The 19,000-nt window shown below is 40.5% G+C and overlaps 1 protein-coding gene across 8 annotated transcripts in view; it reads left to right on the plus strand.

Annotated features, from left to right (window-relative positions):
• The window catches only part of ABCA6 (ATP binding cassette subfamily A member 6), a 60,353-nt gene that overhangs the window by 26,017 nt on the left and 15,336 nt on the right, over positions 1–19,000 (plus strand). For 7 of the 8 annotated variants that reach the window (XR_014291970.1, XM_082604972.1, XM_082604969.1 and 4 more), the window contains 10 exons: positions 323–413; positions 1,877–2,016; positions 5,286–5,402; positions 6,621–6,789; positions 7,602–7,768; positions 10,129–10,262; positions 11,998–12,135; positions 14,909–15,016; positions 16,117–16,290; positions 16,516–16,629. Coding sequence is in view for 7 of the 8 variants with exons in the window: in XM_082604972.1 (XP_082461098.1) it covers positions 323–413; positions 1,877–2,016; positions 5,286–5,402; positions 6,621–6,789; positions 7,602–7,768; positions 10,129–10,262; positions 11,998–12,135; positions 14,909–15,016; positions 16,117–16,290; positions 16,516–16,629 (1,352 nt within the window). In the remaining variant the exon portion in view is untranslated. The remainder of the gene's footprint in view (positions 1–322; positions 414–1,876; positions 2,017–5,285; positions 5,403–6,620; positions 6,790–7,601; positions 7,769–10,128; positions 10,263–11,997; positions 12,136–14,908; positions 15,017–16,116; positions 16,291–16,515; positions 16,630–19,000) is intronic. The other variant, XM_082604973.1, reaches the window with a different exon arrangement.

Raw genomic sequence — 19,000 nt, forward strand, 5'->3', positions numbered from 1 at the left:
TAAAAAAATTTTTTTTTAATTTTTTGGCCACACCACGTGGCATGTGGGATCTTAGTTCCCCAAATGAGGGTTGAACCCATGCCCCCTGCAGTGGAAGCATGGAGTCTTAACCACTGGAAAACCGGGGAGGTCTCGCATAAGCTCATTTTAAATGCATCCATTTTAATGCATGTTTTAAATGTTTGAATGCCCATTAGATGGAGTTATGTCCCCATAGGACACGTCTCCTTTGGAAATCTGAACTCTGGCGCCTCCTCCATATTTTCTAGAGAGGGAAGAAATGACTCCTCTCATCTTTTCTCTCTCACTTCTTTCTACTCAGATAGAAAAGTGATCCTGTCCAGCGGGAGAGTGAAGTGTGCCGGCTCCTCTGTCTTTTTGAAGAGAAGATGGGGTCTTGGATATCACTTAAGGTAAAGCCTTCAGGGACAGATGGGATACATGGCTGTATCTTCAATACTGGTGTATCATAAAGGTAGAGCATTCTGAGAGAGAACTGGCCTTCTGCTTCATCTCTGCTCAGCTGGATTGATCTGTGTTTCCCAGTGCGGTTCCTGCACCTTCACTAACTCTAGGGATCGGCCAGATTTCAAAAAGAGAAGCCCGGGCTGGCTAATGGCAGCAGGGCTGCTTCATGGACCACTTTCCAGGTAGCCGCCCCATGCCGCCTACACCTCAACCTTCTCCCCACCCTCCATCGCCTCAGCTGATCCATGCAATCCTGCAGTAGATGTTCATCCTTTCAGAGGGCACAAAGTCAAATACCTTCAGAAGCTACTATCAACAGGAAGTAAATCTGGTGGCAAAGTGTGAAGAGGACTGTGCCTAACAAGAAAGTGTGTCCAGGGGCTTCCCTGGCAGTGCAGTGGCTAAGAATCCGCCTGCCAATGCAGGGAACACGAGTTCGAGCCCTGGTCTGGGAAGATCCCACATGCCGCAGAGCAACTAAGTCCATGTGCCACAACTACTGGGCCTGTGCTCTAGACCCCACAAGCCACAACTACTGAGCCTGCGTGCCTCAACTACTGAAGCCCGCGCGCCTAGAGCCCGTGCTCCGCAAAAAGAGAAGCCAGTGCAATGAGAAGCTTGCACACCGCAACGAAGAGTAGCCCCCACTTGCTGCAACTAGAGAAAGCCCGTGCACAGCAATGAAGATCCAACACAGCCAAAAATAAAAATAAATAAAATTTGAAAAAAGAAAAAGAGGGGCTTCCCTGGTGGCGCAGTGGTTGAGTCCGCCTGCCGATGCAGGGGACATGGGTTCGTGCCCCGGTCCGGGAAGATCCCACATGCCACAGAGCGGCTGGGCCCGTGAGCCATGGCCGCTGAGCCTGCGCGTCCGGAGCGTGTGCTCCGCAACGGGAGAGGCCACAACAGTGAGATGCCCGCGTACCACAAAAAAAAAAAAAAAAAAAGAAAAGAAAAAGAAAAAGAAAGTGTGTCCAGGCTAAAAGAATTTTATGAAAAAACCTTGATGGCCACACAAAGCATGCATGAAGGGCAGATTTCCCGATTAGACACTAATTTTCTGATATCTACACAGTCTGGTGTAATAATTATTTTCCCTGAGAAATCTCTTCTGCCTAATATTCTCAACTCCCTCTGTTTATCTTCATACTTGATATATAGTTTTAATTACTTTCCATATTTATTTGTGTGTTTATAGTTGTTTTGAGCTGATATACCTTCTCTATATAGACCCTAATATTTTTCAAACCGATGACTTTATTGTTATTATTGTTATTATTTACTCGTTTTGTTTGTTCCCTAAAGTCGAGTGAAGTAATACACAAAGGCCAGAAATCCAACAAAAACTCTATTTTTGTGGTAGCAGTAGAGAAAATACAAATGAATTGTCTTTCCTTTTATGTATTAGTTTGTATAGAAATGAAACATGTGATCCAGAAAAAGTAACATCCCTCATTAATCATCACATCCCTGATGCCAAACTGAAAACAGAAAACAAAGAAAAGCTTGTGTATACTTTGCCTGTGGAAAGGACGAATAAATTTCCAGGTAATTTAAATATGATTACAATGGAATGAAATTTGGGAAAGTGTTCACGTTATTATTACAGTTTTCATTGCTTAATGGGTTTGGATCTTGCTTTGGGGTTGGGTTTTTTAAAAAGCTGAACTTGAGATGCGGAGTTTAGTGCAGCTAATCTGTTTGGTAATTGATGCCTAGAAGCATCAGTGGGGAAAGGGGACATGAGACGGGGGAGGGGAGGAAGCCGGGAAAGTTTGTGTTATCGTCATTGGGCAGGTTATTGCAATAAGCAGTTGAGGTGTGAAACCACTGAGAGAAATAAATCAATAAGTAAGAAGGGGGCTTCCCTGGTGGTGCAGTGGTTGAGAGTCCGCCTGCCGATGCAGGGGACACGGGTTCGTGCCCCGGTCTGGGAAGATCCCACATGCCGCGGAGCGGCTGGGCCCGTGAGCCATGGCCGCTGAGCCTGCGAGTCCAGAGCCTGTGCTCCGCAACGGAAGAGGCCACAACAGTGAGAGGCCCGCATACCGCAAAACAAAAAACAAACAAAAAACAAAAAAACAGGCTCATTTGGATGATTCAGTCTCTTTAGGCGAATACTCAGGAATTCAGATTTAGTCCCAATGTGCAAATACGGCAGCTCTCTACGTCCTTGTGGTAGCAGGGAAGATGGTGCCCTCAGGTCCATGGGCTGTATGATGCTCTTCTGTTCCTGGACTAATGTCCAATGAGGTGCAGCTAGCTTACCTTCTTTTTCAGTTGAGTAGGGGGAGTAGTGAGGTATATGCTGATACCACCACTAGAATGTGTCACTTAGCCAGATTCCCTGGTGTAGGTGTGTCAGCCCATGGCAGCCTTGTATGCACACCCCAGGCCCCTGCCAGTCCAATGACGTACTTATGTCCTGTAGGACATAAGGGGACTCCCAGTCCCCCGCATGCCATGTGCAGACCATGGGGAAATGCAGTGCCTCTGCAACCTCAGGGCTCCTCTAGTTCATCTCAGTAATGCTGCTGGCCTGTCACCCACCCACTGTGGAAAGTGGTAGGTGAGAGGCTTCTCAACAAAGCTTGCATCCTCATCCAAGTACCCACCATGAAAGAGATGCACAAGCAGTGTTTATCAGGGACTCGTTACATAAAAGGCACTGCTCAACGTGCAAGGGATTAAATAAGACATACGTATCCCTGCCCTCAAGGAGCCTACGGGCCGTTGGGCGAGGAGAAGTGGACATACACAATAAACCAGGCTGTATTACAGTTGTATCATAAAGTAATAAACATATGGATGTGACTGGTGTCACGCTGCGGTTTATACAGAGTGGTCGCCGACAGCCACAAGAAGGAAATGGAAAGCGTTCCAAGCAGAGGGGGAAAGGGGTGTCTGGACCGCAGTGAGCGGGGGAGGGAGCGGCTGGCGGGGACGGGTGCCGTCGTAAGGGTAGAGACTTGCTCATATGGAGCTTTGGAGGCTGCTGTGTGGTCTGTGAATTTTATTTTAAATGCATTGAGAAACCACTGAATGTCATTAAACGGGGCATTGATGTGATGTGACATAATTTCATTCTCTGGATATAAAAGAGCACACAGGGTAGAGAGGAACAAGAGTGGACCCTAGGAGACCAGTCATGGGGCCATATCAGAGGTAAAGGTGATTGCTTAACCGTGGTGCCAGCTGAAAGATGAGTGGAAGTGGTTGGATTTGAAATATATTTGGAGATAAAGCCAAAGAATCTGTCTGATGGCCAGTCTGAGAAGCACAAGAAGTGAAAAATCAAGCGGGACTTTTGGCTTAAATCACTGGGTGGAAAGGGTGTCATTTAGTGTAAAATGATGACACATGCAGTTGGGTAGGATGGAGAAAAGGGAATTAATGTTCTATTTTGGAAATGTTTACTTTGAGATGCTTTTAGACTCCCAAGTGGAGATGTCAAACGGCCAAGTATATAGTTGGATTACAAGATACTGGAAATCAGAGAACAAAATCAGACAACTGAACTTGGGAATCACTGGCATGTAGATGGATTTAATGCAAAGGGATTGGGTTAGTGAGAAGGTTACATAGGACTGAACCCTCCGGAGGAAGTAGAGAAAGAGTCAGAGGGTGGTGGCAACCAGGAGCCCCTGACGAACCTGAAGGAAACACAGGAGCATGTGTTCTTATCAACTCAGGGGAGAAAACGTTTCTAGAATAAGGGGCTAGTCTGCAACTTTGAATGTCACTGAGTTAAAAAAAAAAAAAAAAAAAAAAAAAAAGACAGACAGACGTACCAAGTTAAAAGAATAAAAACAAACAAAACCCCCCCAAACCTATTCACTGAATTAAGAAATCTGGAATTGCTGATGACCTTGAAAAGAGTAGCTTCTGTGGGGGGGATAGGGTAGCATTTGGATTTGTGTAGGTTAAGTGTGAAGAGGATGCGACTAATGAAAGAGAACAAAAGAGACAGATCTTTGGAGCAATGTGTGTGGGAAAGGAGTAGATTTGTTTTGTTTTGTTTTCATTTTTGCTGTTGCTTGTCTCTTTTAAAAATTTATTTATATTTTATTTATTCATTTTTGGCTGTGTTGGGTCTTCGTTGCTGCGCGTGGGCTTTCTCTAGTTGCAGCAAGTGGAGGCTCAGTAGTTGTGGCGCACAGGCTTAGTTGCTCGGCGGGATGTGGAATCTTCCCGGATCAGGGATCGAACCCATGTCCCCTGCACTGGCAGGCGGATTCTTAACCACTGCGCCACCAGGGAAGTCCCTGCTGTTGCTTGTCTTTGTTCAGTGGGTGATCTTGCAGCATTTTTGCCTCTGGTTTGGGATGACCCAGTTCATGTAGAAGAAGTTGATGATGCAGGAGAGAAAAAGAAGAGACCATTTTGGGAAGTCCTTAAGATGCCCAAAGGGATGGAATTCAGGACACAAGTCAAAGAGGTGGGCTTCAGTGGGAGCAGCTACAAATCACACAGAAGGGAAACCAGGAACAGGGGTAGACATATACATTGATTTGTGGTGTGAGAAAAGGATGCTCTTTCTGACTGCTCGTCTTTCCTCAAAGAAGCTTGTAGGCATTTCATGAGCTGTGGACAGAAGATGGAGTGCAGAGGGTTTGAGGACAGAGGGAGAAGCCTGACATGTTCATTTCAGAGAGGGAGAACATTCTAGTGAAATTTTGCTTTTGCTTACTGTGATATTCCAAAGACATAAACTTTTTGCACAATACTCTGCATCATCTTTTAGATAAGTATTTACTTACTAGGTTTAGTTGTCAGTGTGGTATTTCAAATGTATCTATTCCCCTCTGTTGCCTTAGACCTTTTCAGTGATCTCGACAAGGGTTCTGGCCTGGGTGTGTTGAGCTATGAGGTTTCCACATCAACTCTGAATGAAGTCTTCATGAAACTGGAAGGAACATCAACTGCTGAGCAAGGTAAATCCATCTGTATACTTCATGGAAGATCAATTTCCAAATGCTCATGTATCAACTTAGTGTTTATAATGTCTTATGCATGATTCACACTAAGGAATGTGACAACTTCCAAATCTGACTCTGCCATTTGGGAAAGGCTGTCACTGTTTCTTAACATTGTTATGAGGACTGAACACAGAGCCCTTCTTGGAGTATCCCAGATTTCCCTTTGGAAATGATTTGCTTCCTATTTCAACAGCTTTCTCCTACCCCCAGATGCTCACTGCTTCTTGGATACTTTGAGGATGTCAAAGCCTCTCAGTCAGGGTCATGAAGTCTGAGCAGATGTTTCTTACAAAAATCGCCCTTAGCTTGTTCATATACAGATTTCCGTTAAGGTCTTGATGAGGAAAAGGGTTAAATAATCTCCTAAGGTGTATTTTCTTTTATTTCATTTCATTTTATTGTATCTTTACTGGTTCTTCTTTTTTTTTTTTTTGACCGCACTGTATGGCACGCGGGATCTTAGTTCCCCGACCGGGGATCGAACCTGCACCCCCTGCAGTGGAAGTGCAGAGTCTTAACCACTGGACCGCCAGGGAAGTCCCTCCTAAGGTGTATTTTAATGGACAATAATAATAAGAACTGTCATTTTGCAGCCTCTGTGCCAGACACTTTGATCGATGTGTGGCTATATTGCAATTACCTTCTCATAATAACCTTTATAACAAATGCCACTGGCACGCTTTTACATATAAGAAAATTGGACAAACCACAGTTAAGTGACTTGCCCCAAATCCTGCTGCTTGTAAGGCATATATTTGGGAATCAGGTACAGATCTGATGGTTTCAGAGCTGATAATCTTTCACATATACTTCTAAATTATTGATAGCTCAACAGTAGATATTTAGGCATCCAGGATTGGTGGTTCTTATGGAGGAGACTTCTTGAAATCCTTCAGAATATTTTCACTTATGGGACCTTCTCTGCCTTCTCAAAGACTGGGTATAGTGAGATCATCCTTTCCTGAGTTCCACTTTTGGTATGAATTTGGCATATTTTCCCCACTGAGTTTATTGAATGTGGACATCATACACATAATTCTTTTCTTATGTTCTTTGCTTTGTAACCACGAACGTTCTAAAACAATTTGTAATATTGCTAAAAAGAGAAAACTGTGATGCCCATGGTGGCATTAATAATGTGTGTGTGTGTGTGTGCAAATTTTGAACAAGCAGAGATGATGGGGGACACAGGACGCCTACCTGAAATGGATTCATCTTGCTCTTCTCTCCCTGAGATGCAGACGGCTGTGAGTGCCATGGACCTTTGGAGACTGCAGTTCTGTGCAATGGCACGGCTCCGTTTCTTAAAGTTAAAACATGGGAAGAAAGCATTTTTGACCCTGTGAGTATCAGAGCACATGGTTTGTTAGATAGCGAGTAACAAGAGAGGGTTAAACCAGGAGAAAAGTAAAAACTAGAATACAATGGAATATTACTCAGCCATAAAAAAGAACGAAATAATGACATTTGCAGCAACATGGATGGACCTAAAGATTGTCATACTGAGTGAAGTAAGTCAGACACAGAAAGACAAATATATGATATCCCTATATATGGGACCTTAAAAAATGGTACAAATGAACTTATTTACAAAACAGAAGTAGAATCACAGATGTAGAAAACAACCTTGTGGTTACCAAGGGGGGAAATAGGCAGGAGGGATAAACTGGGAGATTGGGATTGACATATACACACGACTGTATATAAAATAGATAACTAATAAGGACCTACTGCATAGCACAGAGAACTCTACTCAACACTCTGTAATGTTCTATATGGGAAGATAATTTTAAAAAGAAAAAAAGAAAAAAAGAAAAGAAAATTGTTATCTTGGATCTAAAAAAATAAACAAAAACAAACAACAACAAAAAACTAGAATGCGATACCCAACCAACATTCCTGCCAGAGCTGGATAAGTGTAGCATTTGATTTTACCAAAGGTGGGAATACCTGTATGTTAGGTCTGTTTAATTCTCATAGTTTGATAGCCTTGTGTTTTATTGCAATGCCTTTTAGTACTGTGTGGCGTGCAAAGGTGTAGCTTTCAAAATTTGAGCATCTATTATAGATGGCACTCAGCAAATATTTGTGAAATGTCTGGCTGAATAAATAACATTGTTATAGATTCATATGGTAAATTTTCTTTATTGGTAGATTATTTGTATTTGGAATTGCAATGTTCCCTCTGATTGTGGAAAGCATGCTCTATGCTGTATTAAATCAGAAGACTGATTGGGACTTTAAACCCGAACTGTATTTCCTCTCTCCTGGACAACTTCCCCAGGACCCTCGTACCAGCTTACTGATCATCAACAACACAGGTGAACAAAAAACAAAATTTAAGTCCAGAAATAAGTTATTTTTATTGTTAAATAGCACATGTAGAGTGGGGGAAAGCAAATTATAAGGGAATAAAATGTGTATTTAAACCTCACTTATAGAAAACAACTATGAGGAATGATGCACGTTTGCTGTGACTTTGGAGATGGTGAGACAAGACAGAGGAGGCTGAGTCACTATATAACCTTTCTCCCTATCAGCCTGTCTGTTTGACTATCCTAAGCTCTTACATGAGAGGGAAATAGATTCCTATATTTACGGAACCACTCTATTTTTACATCTGTTTGTTACAGCAGCCTAACCTATGCTATAAATGTTATACACACTGATTGATATGTAAAAGATGGCATTTTTCTTTCTTTTTTTTTTTTTTTTTGTGGTACGCAGGCCTCTCACTGTTGTGGCCTCTCCCGTTGCGGAGCACAGGCTCCAGACGCGCAGGCTCAGCGGCCATGGCTCACGGGCCCAGCCGCTCTGCGGCATGTGGGATCTTCCTGGACCGAGGCGCGAACCCATGTCCCCTGCATCGGCAGGCGGACTCAACCACTGCGCCACCAGGGAAGCCCGAGATGGCATTTTTATACCCTATGCCCCTCCAACAAGATCTAGGAAGATTCCTTAAGACCATTTGGAACCCGTGACCTTGTTATCCTAAATGATGGGCAGTTGGTTTTGCCTAGTTGCTTATTTCACTGTAAAGAAGAAGCTTTTATGTTTCTCCCTGAGGTGTTAAAAAATAGATTCAGAGTACGAGTCCTCTCTTGATGACGTCCCCCATGCGTTCCAGTTTTTATATCAATTCATGACTCAGAGGTCTAGATGTCTCCTCTTTTAACCAGGGTGGTCTTTTCGTTCCTGTTTCTCATTCTTCTTGTTGTTTTCCATTTGGGTTTTAGAAAGCAATTTTATTCACTCTGCTACCTTAAAACTGAAAGTCTTGCTAATTGTATATTGGATTTCCAAGATCTAGAATTGTTCCTTTACCTTTCAGTTTGTTGTTGTCTCCTGTATGTAGTTTCCTGTCCAGTTACTCTGAGATCCATGTACTTGTGTTAACCTACTCATTTTTTTCTTTTCTGTACTCAGCTGTTAGATGTTTTGTGATGTAAGTGTGGCGCTTCTGTGCCATCTTGTTCCTCTTTTCTCAGAGTCTGATGACTGTTGGTTAGATGTTCCTCTTTAATTGGAGCATCCCTGTTTGCCTGGGTGAACGTGGGTCACCACGAAGGTGTCCTACTCAAGTGATTGTGGAGATGGCGTGGGATGTGTGGATGCCCCAGGAGGCATGGAAAGGTTATTTTGTGTGTGTGCGTCCCTTTCCCACCTGGTGAGAATCCTGTCATCCAGGGCTTGGCCCTATTTTTCCAATCCTAGTATGAATCCCCATTTCAAAGTTCAAATGAGCAAAGAAACACGAGTCCTCCTTTTTCCTTTTTCACTCCATCCTGTCCTGTCCTCCATCCTCCAGACATCCCTAACTTTCTGGAGTTACTTTAGGTCTTGCCCTAAAGTAACTTCCCCAGATAATGTCTCTTAGAAAGTAATTCACGGTAGCCGCTGCCTATTCTGTGTGAAACACAAGGCGAGGTTGCCTTGTTCAAGTGTGGCTAACCAGTCAGTGAGCCTGACCATGGCTTCAGAGCTCAATTTGCCCCTTGAATTTGTCCACTCTGGGTTTAGATATTCTGGAAATTGGTTTTACCTCCGTAGCTGTTGGCTCCCGGCTGCTCTAGGCTGCACAGTTTTCTCAGCTCTTATTTCTGTCAAACAATCCTGTCTGCTTTCTTCTTTAGGGGTGTATCAAACACTTTGATTGGATAGTGGAACTCATTTCCCACTTCCAAAGGAAAAATGTATTTATGTCATATATATGTAAATATGTAAAATATGTGTACCTAGTATACATACACATACATATATTTGCTTTTCTGTTATTTTGGAGAATAAGGAAGAGAGGAGAGTTTATTACTGGCCGTTTTAGGATGGCTAATCTATAAAGTACTTCTCATACAATTATTTTATTTTCACAAATTAATGAGTTCAAATGTATTTTTTAACCAAAAGTCAGAAAATAGTTATCGTGTTTTAATGGTCACATGTTAGCATGCATTAAATAGAATTATAAAGCTAACTCATCACAGCATAGGATTTGATAAACAGAAGATAGTATAATGGGTTCTCTTTCATGGGCGAATATTATTATTTTGATGCCCAAAGACACATGCCTTTACATGATATTCTATAAATATTGATTTTAAATTGTGTATGTGGTTTATTTTTTTAAATTGTCATATATGTTCTTGCTTTATATGATGCCCTTCTGTTATTGACTTCATACTAGAATCAAATATTGAAGATTTTATACAGTCACTGAAGCATCAAAATATACTTTTGGAAGTAGATGACTTTGAAAATAGAAATGGCACTGATGACCCATCTTACAATGGAGCTATCATAGTTTCTGGTAAAAAAAGGGTATGCTTGCTACTTACCTCTTGTTTTTGCTTTTATGAAAAAAATTAAAGTGCTACATTTTAACTGTTTTAAAAACTGCAGAAAGTCAATCCAGCTAGTATACAGCGACTTGACTTAAAAACGTTTGGGGTTATTGAATAAACTGTGAAATTTAAATAAAACATTTTTATCTTAAATTTTGAATTAGATGATTTTTTTACATTTGAAAGTACCTAAATGTCGTTTCATTATTCAGACTCAATAAAATGTTAGACCTTAAAAGTACCAACCCATATAATTATGAATTTAAGAAATCCTTTTTAACGACTACCCAAGTGATATTTTTATATATTGAGAAAATACATTAAATACCATAATAGCCAGATAAAATTTCTGAGAGAAAACTGTTCTCAGTTTATTATTTAATATGTTTCAATTTGGGTAAAAGAGTATAAGCAGTAGAGATCCTTTCACAGGAATAAAACTATTGAAAATACATCCCAATCTTGAGTAAAACTCTGAGTCTTACTTAAATTCCAGTGCAAAGCTGGGGGCCAAATTAAATGAAGCTACCTGTTTGTTTCTTGCTACAAGGGAAATAAAAACAGAAACAAAAGGCTTTGAAGATGAATCACTGAATTCAGTACTACCTAAAGTAGGCACATCATAAAAAACGTAATCTCTTTGCACCAACTCTAGGAAACTACGTTGCTTGACGTTTGCTTTACTTGTTACTTATCTGTGGTATTTCTTGCATGAACTCTTGGTAATATTGAACAATACTGAGCCTCTTGATCAACTCATGGACATTTTTATAAACATGAAGATCATAAATATTTTCTTAGAAACTGTGAAAACGCTTCACTGGCAATGTAACCATGAATATTTTATTAACCCCATACTTATCTCCTACCGAGAAAATCAGGATTCCTTTGCTTGCTCACTGTAAGCTTAGTGTCTCCTTTTCAGGGCCACTTTTTTGGTTGTTTTTGTTTGTTTGTTTGTTTTGTTTTTTGTTGTTTGTTTTTTGCGGTACGCGGGCCTCTCCCATTGCGGAGCACAGGCTCCAGACGCACAGGCTCCAGACGCGCAGGCTCAGTGGCCATGGCTCACGGGCCTAGCCGCTTTGCGGCATGTGGGATCTTCCCGGACCGGGGCACGAACCTGTGTCCCCTGCATTCACAGGTGGACTCTCAACCACTGCGCCACCAGGGAAGCCCCAGGGCCACTTTTAAATCCTGTTAGATGAAATTTCCTCATAAGCAAAATGAGGAATTAGTAATACTAATAAAATTAGTAATACTAATAACTCCTAATATCAAATTATAAATAAATAATAAATTACTCATAAAATTATAAAATTAGTAATTTTATAATAATTTTAAACTATAATAACTTTATACTATAATATAATTTTATACTAATAATTTTATACTATAATATATTAGTATAATTAGTATAATAGTAATTTGAAAATTACTAATAAATTAGTAATCCTAATAAAAATTCATATTGCCAGCTGTGCTATCCACTGTGCTAGGGCCTAATATACATTATCTCATTTAAACTGTTTAACAACCCATTTATTCTCCCCTTTCACAGAAGAGGAAGCTGAAGCTCAGAAAGGCCAGTTAACTTAAAGATGGCCACACAGCTAGAATGTGGCATTGTTAAGCTCTTAAACACAAAACCTTTTTCTTTGTTCTTTAATGATTTAGGCTTAACATTATTTTATCTGTCTTTGTTTTATTTGAAGGATTATAGATTTTCAGTTGTATGCAATACCAAGAGACTGCACTGTTTTCCTACTCTTATGAATATTGTCAGCAATGGGTTACTTCGAATGCTTAATCATACACAGTGTATTCAAACTGAGAGAAGCTCATTTCCTTTTGTAAGTATTGGATTTACTCATTTTCCCTCTTTAGCTGTTAAATATTCATAATGGATTGTTAATCCTAAAAATTATTTTGTCCTAACTTTTCAGACTATACCTAACAAAATATGATTTTTTTTCTTAAGTTATTATTAGAGAATTTGCATGGGGGAATTTTGTTCAATATTCTGTCATAGTCTCCTAGGGAATCGTCTGAAAAAATACATAATCGATTGCAGAAGTGTATTGGAGAGAGAGAGAGAGAGAGAGAGAGAGGGAGTGTGTGTGTACAGTGAATTGGAAATCAGGAGCACTTGTAACCCAGCTTTAGAATCTTATAAATCCAATGTAATTTGTTGGTGGACCCTTCACTGACTGAAATGAAGGAGAATTTGCCAGCTCTTGGGCTATCTGCCATCTGATTAATTCCTTTACTTACCCATCATTGCTCTGCATTGCGAGGGTGCCTGGTACCCACAGGCTAGTTTTCGGGTTTCTTTGTCAGCTGGCTGTAGGCTGGATTTAGACCGCAGGGAGCAGTGATAGGAGCTGGGACAGCAGAAGGATCCCACACCCTTTCCCACCCATGTAACCATTGTGTGGTTAACTTCTCTGTATTTTAAGTACGGAAGGTAGTTAAGGTTTTCTGGTTAGACCCTGATTGATGCCCAAGAGGGATCTCTCGAAGCTGACTCCAAACTGTTCCAAACCAGGAAGTTGGAAGAGCAGGAAACCCAATTAGAAATGGCGCCATCAGAAAGGGAAGCCCACATTGTGACAAAGAGGTTGAATTCACTTTGGGGCTTCCCTGCCTTAGTGGTGCTGGGAGTACCTGTGAGAGCAGGCGGATGGGATATACTTGAGCTGCAGCCAGCACTGACCATGAGAGCGGGGATGGTGCCTGAAAGGAACGCTCTAGAAAGTGGGACCAGCTGGTAGAAGAAAGAGGTAGATGTCACCCCGTCTTGGTCCTTTAGTTTCCTCATTTTATTGCTTGTTTGTTCAGGATCAAAATGGACCGAGGTCCCATGGTTATTCTCTTAGGCACCCCCAGAGGCACATGCCTTTCTTCTTTCAGCCATTCTTATAAAGACAGTGATGCATTTTCCCATCTGGTGAAAAATTAGAATTTGTAGATGTAGCCTCCAAAGCCTTAAGTAAAGTTTGAGAATTATCTTGAGACAGGCTACTGCACTGGTCTCCTGTAATTAAATCCAAGAGGCAGCTCTGTACCCCACCTGAGCATAAACCCAGCTGCAGACAGACATTGATTTGGGGGTAGTGATTTGAAGTTCATCTCTTTGAGGACGGGCTTGGTGTAATGAGTTTTCCTTTTAAGGCTGTGCTTCAGATGCATCCACTCAGCTGCCAGTATCTTCACATCTTCATCGCTAGGTTTGCTGAGAAAGACGTGTTGCTCAGGGCTGAATAATCTATTTCTCTTGGATCATCATTCCTGAGTTATCATCTTTATAATTGTCATAAAAAAACCTGCATAACATAAAACTTACCATCTAGTCAGTTTTGAGGGAACACTTCAGAAGTGTATTCACATTATTGTGAATCAGATCTCCAGAACTTTCTATCTTGCAGAATTAACACTATATACCCATTAAATGAGAAATCCCCATCAGCCCCTCCTCCTGGCCCCTGGCAACCACCATTCTACTTGCTGTTTCTGTGGATTTGACTCATACAAGTAGGATCACATACTAGCATTTGTCTTTTTGTGACTGGCTTATTTCCCATTTCCCTTATGTCCTCACAGTTCATCCGTGTTGTAGTGTGTGACAAGATTTCCTTCCTTTTAAGGGTTAATAATATTTCATTGCGCTTGCATACCACATTTTGTTTATCCATTTTTCTGTCCATGGACATGTGGTTGCTCCCATCTCTTGGTTTTTGTGGATAGTACTGCTGTGAACACGTGTGTGCGGGTATCTCTCTGAGACCCTGCTTTCAGTTCTTTTTGTTATACACCCTGAAATGAGTCCTGAGTTATTTTTCACTTCTCTTTTTTCCTAGGAGTTGAAGCCTCACATTAAATGATCAGAATCTATTTTCCCTCCCACCTCCATGTGCAGAGGTTGATAAACTTGCTGTACACTTTTCTTTTCTACTTTGTACTTTAATTTCATTTTTTTTGAAGTATAGTTGGTTTACAGTGTTGTGCCAATCTCTGTTGTTAGATGTTCACTTTTGATTTTTCAGTATTTCAAAAAGCACGTACTTTTATGATGATCAGTATTTCATTTTTTAATATTTGTTTATTTTTTAAATTTATTTATTTTTGGCTGCGTTGGGACTTCATTGCTGAGTGCGGGCTTTCTCTAGTTGTGGCGAGTGGCAACTACTCTTCGTTGCAGTGCGCGGGCTTCTAATTGCGGTGGCTTCTCCTTGTAGAGCATGGATTCTAGGCGCACGGGCTTCAGTAGTTGTGGCATGTGGGCTCAGTAGTTGTGGCTCGTGGGCTCTAGAGCACAGGTTCAGTAGTTGTGGCACACGGGCTTAGTTGCTCCGCGGCATGTGGGATCTTCCCGGACCAGGGCTTGAACCTGTGTCCCCTGCATTGGCAGGCAGATTCTTAACCACAGCGCCACCAGGGAAGTCCCTTTCTTCATTTTAAAAAATATTCACTGGTTTAAAGTACTTTAATGTATTGGATATCTTTAATTAATTAATTACTTTTGTTGTTTATTGATTTATAACATTATATAAGTCTTATGAGCATGACATTATATTTTCACCTCTGTGTACCCTACAAAGTAAAGAGTACCTTTTATACTTGCAGAATTATGCACTGTTCTGGACTGGGTTGCCAGAAGGGTCCTTTTTCTTATTTTTCGTCGTGTGCAGCATTTCTCCTTACATCGCCATGAACAGTGTCAGCGATTACAAAGTAAGAAATGGGAGAAAAAAGAAAAGAAAAGTAGTTGTATTTTAAATGCTATGTGTTTTCTCACAGGAAAACCTTTTAACATATGTTTAAATTAAATAATGTAGTTAAACATTATTTCTATCAAGTCAGAAATTTTACTTCTAAAAACACAAAGTACTTTTTTACTTCAAAATGACAGGAAAAGTGCAATAATCTGGCAGGGACTCAAATTAATCTAAACCTTCAAAGGGGAGTATTATAAAACTTTCAACGACATTATTTCCTAACTACAAGGAAGAAATCATCTATGTCATAATTGAGGACCACAGTTAAGACTTGAAGCCACTTTCTACCTTGGAGAATACAATTTTTTGGTTGTATTTGTATTGGGTCATGCTCATTGTCCAGGCAAAACAGTTACATCGAATTTAGCTAAGTCATCTCTTACAATTCTGAGTCATTAACTCTCCCAGAGCATATGTGGATAATGAAGGACTTGCTGTTCTTCAGATTACAAAATACCATTTCTTTTTTTTTTTTTTTTTTTTTTTTTTTTTTGGTGGTACGCGGGCCTCTCACTGTTGTGGCCTCTCCCGTTGTGGCCTCTCCCACAGGCTCCGGACTTGCAGGCCCAGCAGCCATGGCTCCCGGGCCCAGCCGCTCTGCGGCATGTGGGAACTTCCCGGACCGGGGCACGAACCCGTGTCCCCTGCATCGGCAGGCAGACTCTCAACCACTGCGCCACCAGGGAAGCCCCAATACCATTTCTTCTGAAGGAGACTCACGCCTTGGTCATTAGGAGGTCTACTGCTCGATTCCTTCTTCATGAGTTGAAGTGGTTTTGTGACTCAAATCTATCAAATAAAATAATACTCAGTTTCAAAATGCCCACCTTGATGGACTTGGCTCTTTAGACCTCAGCTTCCTAAACAACGTGCACAGAATTAAAATTATGAACATTTTAAAATATTAGATTTTTAAAAATAGGCTTTAAAATATTATATTAAAAATTTTTAAGTATTTGAATATTCGATTATATTTATCTTTACAAATCTTCCGACATGTTTGCTTTGGATTTGGATTTCAACTGAATCTATGTATACGCTGTGTTTTCCCATTAGAAGAGAACTAAGTCCCAGCTGTGGATTTCAGGACTCTTCCCTTCTGCTTACTGGTGTGGTCAGGCCCTGGTGGACGTTAATCTCTACAATTTCATTCTCCTTTCAATGTATTCAATTTTCTACGCAGCAAACATGGTGCACATTCGTCTCGCAAGTCGAGCTATACTTGCTTTGGTGAGTCGTACGTGACATAGACAGTGTCTTATACGGGAACTCATAATGAATTTTAATATTGGTGCAATTTCATATAAACACGAGGTTTTCATTTTTATTCTGTCATACACCCAAACAAAAACCATGCAAAGTGCATGTGTAATGAGAAAAATAAAAATTTTTGTAACCTTGCCCTCAGTTTAGATTTCATTTTTTGACTTTGATATTTATTTGTATTATCTTCAGGCTGTCATTACACTTGGTTACGCAGTTTCTCTTGTCTTCCTGACATACGTGATATCATTTATTTTTCGGAAGAGGAGAAAAAATAGTGGCCTTTGGTCATTTTGCTTCTATATGGTAAGTATTTACACAGAGTTCTTTTTTAAACTTTTAATGTTACATTAAATATAGTCACATTTACCTTGAACAATGGGGAAAATTGATACCTTAAAATTACACCCTAGAAAGGGGAGGGGATGTAACATGTTACTGAGTCAAAGATGTTCCCGGAGAATTCATGTACAACCTTGACTAGAATTGATGGAGAACCTTACAGAGAACCTGATGCTCAAGATGCTGTCATTGAGTTACTGGATCCTTCAGAACACAGGGCTTCATGGCAACACTAGAACCAAAATTGGCTTTATAGCATTTGACAGTACAATCCATTTCTACAGTCTTCAAGAAGGTCTCTCTTAAACTCAGACTCTAATAAATTTCAGACATCAAAGAGGTTTTTATACCTATGCCAGAGGAAGTATTTGTAAATACAAATGAAAGATTACTGAAAGTCCAAGATTACTCAAAACTTGGATGGAAATGTTTACCAAGACTCTGGAGATGCCTAATCCCAGCATTTCCGGTGCTTTTTAGCTGAAATCCCCAGCTGGTGGTTAAATGTCTGTCTTGTAAACACAGCTCCCAACTCTTGGAAGTGGGAGTCCTGAAATCATGAGAGGAACCCAACCAAAGCCCATCTGCTAAGAAAATATGTATGACATCATCCACTGATTTCTATAAGAAATTAGTCTTGGACTGTTCTGGTCAGCAGTTAGCTGTTGACTTATCCCTTCTCAGTGGACAGTATTCTGATTTGATGTCTCTAGATTGTACTTGTCGGTATTCAGCAGGTAGTGCTTATAGAGATACCTTACTTGGAAGACTGGCTTTGAGGCAATCATGAAGATTTGGTGCACCCAAAGTCTTTGCATTCATGCTTTGCATTGGGAATTTTTTTTGTTCAGTCAACAAACTTAATGCTTTTGCCTAATGTAAACCCAGATCCTGGGTAAGCAGAACAGATATCAGTCTGACTAATAGTTGATTTCTTTTCAGTCTGTACTCTTGTATATGTCCAGAAAATGTGGATGAAGAATTCGTGTCCACACTTTGTGTATTCTAGTAGTTTCAACTCTGAACAAAGTCTCTTTTGGAGCTGATGTTGAAGCAGTGTCAGTGTTATTGGCCAGTACGGCTGTTGACAGGTCTGTTACTGTCAGGATGAGTGAGGGATGAAATATCCTAGTGAGTGACCTCAGAGACACTCTTTGAGCGTATTGGTCTTCAGTCCTAAGTCATCAGCAGCCTGGAGTCATGGTTCCTTTTTCTCTACTCTTTGTTTGGGCTCTCCTTAAACAGAAACCATTCCAGACTGAGATAAATGGGTGTCTAGATTAATGCCTTTTTGCTACATGTCAAGCGAGAAGTCAGCCCCTGGTTTACCATATGCTCACCATTCATCCTGGTTTGTACAGATATGACAATTTCTCAGATGGGGGCACACTTGACATCACCAGTAGAACCACACCTTCCTTACCCCTTTATCCTTCAGCTTTCAGTGGAGAAGCAGAGTAGGGGTGGAGCTTTTCTTATGAATGCAGGCTCTGGAGGGATGTTTGGGTTGGGAAAAATGGGAAAGAATTTTTTCAGCCAGGTTTCAAAGTGCATCACCTCCAACAGAATATGACAGACCTTCCAGAACTTGATACACCAGAGTCTGCCAGTGCAGTAGCTTTCATCTCTTGGCTTAGAGAGCAGAGACCATTTTTTCCCTAATTCTTTACATAATAAGGGATGAAAGACTAATGAGGGCAAAGTTCCTTCAATACATGGTAGAAGGCAGAATCAAATCTGCATTATCTTATCGTGAATTCCTCCTGCATAATTCCTCAGCTTCCAGTGAATAAATGAACAAACGAAGAAATCTGACTTTGTTATTTCTAAGGAAAGTCATGATAATACAGACATCTTTTCTATTAGGTTTGTGGATTAATGTGATGGTTAAGATCTTCTTACTGTGATATGAGCAAGCTTTAGCAAATAAAGGACCATGGCAGAGGAGTGAACATTTGACTCTCAAAAACCCTCTCTTTCAAATCGAAATATATCTACAGATGATCGGATACCGCTTTTCCCTTGCTGCTAATTATTTTTGAATTATTATGGATTAAAATAAGACAAAGCAATATTGCAAAACCAAAGTAAATTTTGTAAAATAAAAATTTCTCTGTTCAAAATGTAAAAAACACACCATAGTATTACAGTATAATACTTACTTATATTTTCTGATTATTTTCCCTTTCTCATCTTTGCCTACTCCAGCATACTTGTCCATTTCATTTTTATAGCATTGAAAAGAAGCTACATAGTCATGGAATATTGAAGTGTCAGATTTGAAGAAAAGTCAAGATTTTCTAGTATAATTCACCTCATTTGATGGAGGGGAAAA

Source organism: Mesoplodon mirus (assembly GCF_964341445.2).
Source record: "Mesoplodon mirus genome assembly, chromosome: 18".
Classification (NCBI taxonomy): domain Eukaryota; kingdom Metazoa; phylum Chordata; class Mammalia; order Artiodactyla; family Ziphiidae; genus Mesoplodon; species Mesoplodon mirus.